This window comes from Juglans microcarpa x Juglans regia, chromosome 7S (genome assembly GCF_004785595.1).
Source record: "Juglans microcarpa x Juglans regia isolate MS1-56 chromosome 7S, Jm3101_v1.0, whole genome shotgun sequence".
Classification (NCBI taxonomy): domain Eukaryota; kingdom Viridiplantae; phylum Streptophyta; class Magnoliopsida; order Fagales; family Juglandaceae; genus Juglans; species Juglans microcarpa x Juglans regia.
The window spans coordinates 4992376-4997804 of NC_054607.1; the positions used below are offsets into that span (position 1 = coordinate 4992376).

At 39.5% G+C, this 5429-nt stretch overlaps 1 protein-coding gene across 4 annotated transcripts; it reads left to right on the plus strand.

The window, feature by feature from the left end:
* The first annotated feature begins 763 nt into the window (after positions 1 to 763).
* Positions 764 to 5429, plus strand: LOC121240396 (probable inactive receptor kinase At5g58300). Of its 4 annotated transcripts, XM_041137838.1 has the most exons (4): positions 764 to 1326; positions 2025 to 2184; positions 2697 to 4058; positions 4430 to 5429. In XM_041137838.1, exons 2-4 carry the CDS (start codon positions 2133 to 2135, stop codon positions 5056 to 5058), a joined length of 2043 nt encoding a protein of 680 aa, XP_040993772.1. In that variant the 5' UTR covers positions 764 to 1326; positions 2025 to 2132; the 3' UTR covers positions 5059 to 5429. The 4 variants fall into 4 exon arrangements, with proteins under 4 accessions (XP_040993772.1, XP_040993773.1, XP_040993771.1 ...); XM_041137839.1 differs by lacking the exon at positions 2025 to 2184 and having other exon boundaries at positions 766 to 1326; XM_041137837.1 differs by lacking the exons at positions 764 to 1326; positions 2025 to 2184 and adding an exon at positions 2238 to 2471.

The window sequence follows — 5429 nt, forward strand, 5'->3', positions numbered from 1 at the left end:
TGATTGCATTTGCTGTTGGTTGGCCTCCTGTTTATTGGACCCTCTCACCACTCACCAACCTCACCCAAAAAAAGGAAGAAATCAATCAAATCATTATCTTGGTGAGGTGGAGTGTTGTAAAGTTTACTGATGTAAATGTTTGAATTTAGTTTTCTCTTGAAGGATCAATTATATGTAGTTCAAGCTACCTCCCTCCATATCATGTCAATTTCATGTACTATATTGTGTCTTAATCCGTATGACATTTACATAAATTGTTTTAAACTAAATTAAAATTATATATATAATCGGCATTTTATCTTTATATATGCTTTCACTTTCATTTATATTGTTGTTTTACAAAAAAAAAAAAAAATGATATGAAATTTTGATTTACAATTCGGGATGTATTAAGCTAAACTTTCTTGAGTATAATTAAGAGTAAAATGATAAATGTTTAATATTATATCTAATTTTATGAAAAATAATTTATAAAAGAAAAATTTTTCTATCAGCTACTATTTACTATTTCACATCTCACACTTTATGAAAAACACTCACACAACTTGTGAAAAATACTCTCATATTTATAAAAAATATATTCACATCCTATAAAAAAATTATAAGTATTGAATATGAGATTGAATAGTAATTGATGTATAACCTTCCTCATTTTAAAATATTAGTATTGCGTAGTACTCGATACTTAATACACTCGAATGTAAAGTAATCGATAATCGTAATGATATAGTGTCCGAGGACGAAATGAGAACGTCGAAACCGCAACAGCCTACTGTTTTGTCCATCTGCGTTAAGCTCAAGCTCAAATATCATACAATTAGTGCCTTTGTTGTTGCTCTCTCCTCTGCAGCCTGCCAGGATCCCTCCCTCCATCTCTTTTTCTCTCTCTATCCTCCTTTATTCGTCTTTACTCTTCGTCATTTCTTTACCTTTTCCTCCTTTTATGCATTTATCTCCTTTCTCTCCGACAAAAAAGTACTCGGAATATTTACTTTGAAAAAGAATTTTTTCTTCCTTTCGAAACGGTTGCTGCAGAAATTCAGAATGCTTACGCGGGTATCGGACCAAATCCTGAACTTCCATGAGCTGTTTGAGTTACTTTGTGTGTGGCTGAGGCAACCCAAATGAGTGTTCCGGCTAATTGGATCTGATAGCTGAGACTGACGCTGAAGCTGAAACGGAAACACCGATCGACTCTTGCCCAAATGCCGCCATCAGTGTTGGGTCTCTTTGGACCTCCAACAGCAGCTTCTGAGTTCTGCAACTCTCGAAACCTTCATGGGATGAAAAGCTAGTCAACTTCTCTGCTTCTACGCCAGTTTTCAGGTTCGCTTCTTTTTGGCTTTGGCCAGTTTTGTTGGCTAGTCAATGATAATTGCTGCATGCATTTCCGCCCCGATTAGCTTTTTCTAGATCTGGATAATGGTTGTGAATCCCTCACGTTATCTGGATATTCCTTCATCTGCACATGTCGATGCTCTCATTCGGCGAGCGCTTTTATTATCTCGTGCGATCGTCTTCTCTGAAGCCTCTTCTTGGTTCACATTGTTGATTTTAGTCGAATGTAGTTTGAGAACACCTGTGTTTCTTATTGCATTATGTTTCAAGTAGGTTGGTTTTTGTCTGTAAGTTTGACAAACTAGTTTTCTTTGACGAAACCAAGGTTGTTGAACGAATCCAACTATCCATAATCTAGAATTGCTTCAAAACATTTTCCCCAACTTTCTGATAAATTTGTTTGGTCAAGTTTGAAAATGTAGAATATGAATTTGCTGTTTGTACTATACACTGGACAAACACTTGTTTTTTGTGCCTTGTCATCTCTTTGTTTCTCATCCTAGTCTGCGGTGAGATGGTAATTTAGAATAACTCTTTTTTTCCCCATTATTTTAGACTGATATTGGAATCCTATGGGAAAAGGTTCGTTTGCTTTAATCACTAAAATGTCTTTTCCTGCTGCTTTTTGGTGTTGGTTACTTTTTGTAATTGCTTTTAAACTTTCGTTTTGGGTGTTGGATGTAGAGAAAAGAAGAAACGGATTGCTATGGTAATAAAATTTCCCACATTTCCTTGTGGGAAATTTGAGAAGATTCCGAATTGATAATTTTTCTAGTAGGATTGTTCCAAGCTCCATGAGCTCTTCAATGGTCGTATGTACCTCACTTAAGTGCCCATTGTTCAAAGGCAAGTTATGGTTGTCATTATTTTAACATTGAATAAAAAAATCGAGTCTGCCTTTCTTTTGTGGATTAGAGCTACTGTTAACCTCTAGGCTCAGTTCTCCTGGCTCTTAAATGACACAGAACCATATCAAGGTCTTTATGTAAAATAGATTTTCTCTGATCTCTAAGCATATCTGGGTGTTATGAAAAAGACACAGGCGGAGCCAAAAAGTTTTCAGGAATATAATAAGATTGAAGTGGGATTCTTCTTTTATCCTTCTCGGCAGATTTGCATTTCGCAAATAGAGAGTGAGTAGGTCATCTTTATTAGAGGTTGCAGTAGTTATTTCCTCCCCCTCCCCTTTCCTTTTGTTTTCTGCAATTCCATGAATGCATGATATATGCTCAGTTTACCCTTTCAATTGTGAACTTTGCAGTACTATCAGCAAAAGTTTCATGCTTGGGTGGGAACAAGGTTTCTCCCTTTTTGTTTTTTGGCTGGTTGCCTAATCTTGTTCTGTTGCTCTTTTGCAGAACCAGGGAATCATCAAGGTCTGCCCAAGTTACGTATTTGTATTAATCATCCCTTTCAGCAATCCTTTGCCAAAAAACTGCCTATGAGGATGTGCTGTACTTCAGCACTTACTTATCTTTTCATCCTTATCACTCTTCTACCCCCGGCCATTGCTGACCTGAACTCAGATACGCAAGCACTTCTTGACTTTGCTGCTGCTGTTCCCCATCGACGCAACCTCAACTGGAACCCTACCACCTCTGTCTGCAAATCTTGGTTTGGTGTCACTTGCACGCCAGATGGCACCCGTATTCGTGCCCTCCGGCTTCCTGGGGTTGGACTTGTGGGCCATATCCCACCAAATACCCTTGGTAAGCTTGATGCTCTCAAGATTCTGAGTCTTCGATCTAACCTTCTCACCGGTAATCTTTCCTCTGAGATTACCTCCCTCCCTTCACTGCAGTACCTCTACCTGCAACATAATAATTTCTCAGATGACATTCCTACCTCCTTTTCCCTTCAACTCAATGTACTGGATCTGTCATTTAATTCCTTTTCTGGAAGCATTCCACAAACAATACAAAATTTAACGCAACTTACTGGTTTGATCCTCCAAAACAATAGCCTTTCAGGATCCATACCAGAACTTGATCTCCCTAAACTCAAGCATTTGAACATAAGCTTCAACCATCTTAATGGCTCTGTTCCATCTTCCCTTCAAAAATTTCCAAATTCATCCTTCTTAGGAAACTCTCACTTATGCGGACTACCTCTAATAGCTTGCTCCATCTTCCCAGCACCTTCTCCAGCTCCTACTTTGTCTTCAATACCATTGGTTCATTCAAATCAAAGTTCCAAAAGGAAACTGTCAATGGGAGCCATAATTGCAATTGCAGTCGGAGGATTTGTGTTGCTGTTTCTGTCAGCTCTAATTATTGTTCTCTGCTGTCTGAAGAAAAAAGGTAGTGAAGGTACTGGTGTATCAAAAGGAAAAGTTTCAAGTGGTGGGAGGAGTGAGAAGCCCAAAGAAGAGTTTGGCAGTGGGATACAGGAACCTGAAAAAAACAAGCTTGTTTTCTTTGAAGGTTGTTCTTATAATTTTGATCTTGAAGATCTATTGAGGGCTTCAGCTGAAGTGCTGGGAAAAGGTAGTTACGGCACAGCATATAAGGCTGTTTTGGAGGAGGCAACAACGGTAGTAGTGAAAAGGTTGAAGGAAGTGGTGGTAGGGAAGAGGGAGTTTGAACAGCAACTGGAAATAGTGGGTAGGGTTGGACAGCACCCAAATATTCTGCCACTCCGAGCTTATTACTACTCGAAAGATGAGAAGCTCCTTGTCTATGACCATGTCCCTGGTGGCAGTTTATATACACTAGTGCACGGTATGGATATCCCCCTCTTTATTTCTTTCAGCTTTGGGGTGTTTTTAAGACTCTATCTTGTTCCAAATATTATGATTAATGATTTTTAATATGCCATTTGTGAAATCATGGAATTATAACTGCTGCATTTCCAAAAGAATCTTCTTTCCTGTGCAGTTGGGCTAGTTCTTCCTCTATAGTGTTACTTCTCTTTGATCGCAAGTTACAACTCCCGTTGGAAACATGTAACTAAAATAAAGAACATTATGGTCGATAAAGTTCACTTACAGGAAACAATAGCATTGTGAGAGTAGAAAATCATGAATATATGGTGAGGTTGTTGTCTGTTAGACTGATAGCCAGGTTTCCTTGGGACATAAATTTGATGACAGGAAACAGGGACGCTGGACGAACTCCATTGGACTGGGATGCCAGAGTGAAGATCTCCCTTGGAATTGCAAGGGGAATTGCCCACCTCCATTCTGCAGGTGGTCCGAAGTTCTCTCATGGAAATATCAAGTCCACAAATGTCCTCCTCAACCAAGACTTCGAAGGACGCATTTCCGATTACGGTTTAACCCCTCTTATGAATGTTCCCGCCACTCCTTCCCGGGGTACCGGCTATCGTGCTCCAGAGGTGATCGAATCCCGAAAGCACACCCATAAATCAGACGTGTACGGCTTCGGTGTTCTCCTCCTTGAGATGCTGACCGGAAAAGCTCCACTGCAATCGCCAGGGCGTGACGACTTGGTTGATCTTCCGAGGTGGGTCCAGTCTGTTGTTAGGGAGGAATGGACAGCGGAGGTCTTTGACGTTGAGTTGATGAGGTTTCAAAACATCGAAGAAGAAATGGTGCAGATGTTGCAGATTGCCATGGCCTGTGTGGCAAAGGTGCCTGACTTGCGACCCAGCATGGATGAAGTTGTTAGAATGATTGAAGAAATCCGGCTATCGGACTCGGAGAACCGGCCATCTTCTGAAGAAAACAAATCCAAGGGCTCAAATGTGCCGACTCCATGATTGCCTAAACCTTGGCTCCAGTTTGCTTGCAGGAAGCAGCAACGTTGAGACATTTTATTTGAACGCAGTGAGGTTTTCCCAAGTAAAATAAAAACCTCCTCGGCCTCCATGTCTGACTCTCGGTAGTCGGTAGTACGTGTATGTTTCCATTTGTGGCCTTTTTTTTTTTTTTTTTTTTTTTGGGGGGGGGGGGGTACGAAAATCAGTACTGAATTATTACGTAATTCGACATTTTAATTTTAAATTTTTATAAAATTTATATTTTAAGTTTTAGAGAATTTGTAATTCAGTACATTTGTTAATTTGCTGTTAGAAAATTAACAACAAGATTGACACGTGGTAGTGGTATATCACGTGTCAACTTTTAATTG

Coding starts and splice junctions, on each gene's coding strand:
- LOC121240396 (XM_041137837.1), top strand. CDS start 2,366: ATGAAAAAGACACAGGCGGAGCCAAAAAGTTTTCAGGAATATAATAAG. Junction 2,472..2,696: donor TTGCATTTCGCAAATAGAGA/GTGAGTAGGTCA, acceptor GCTCTTTTGCAG/AACCAGGGAATCATCAAGGT. Junction 4,059..4,429: donor TTTATATACACTAGTGCACG/GTATGGATATCC, acceptor ATTTGATGACAG/GAAACAGGGACGCTGGACGA.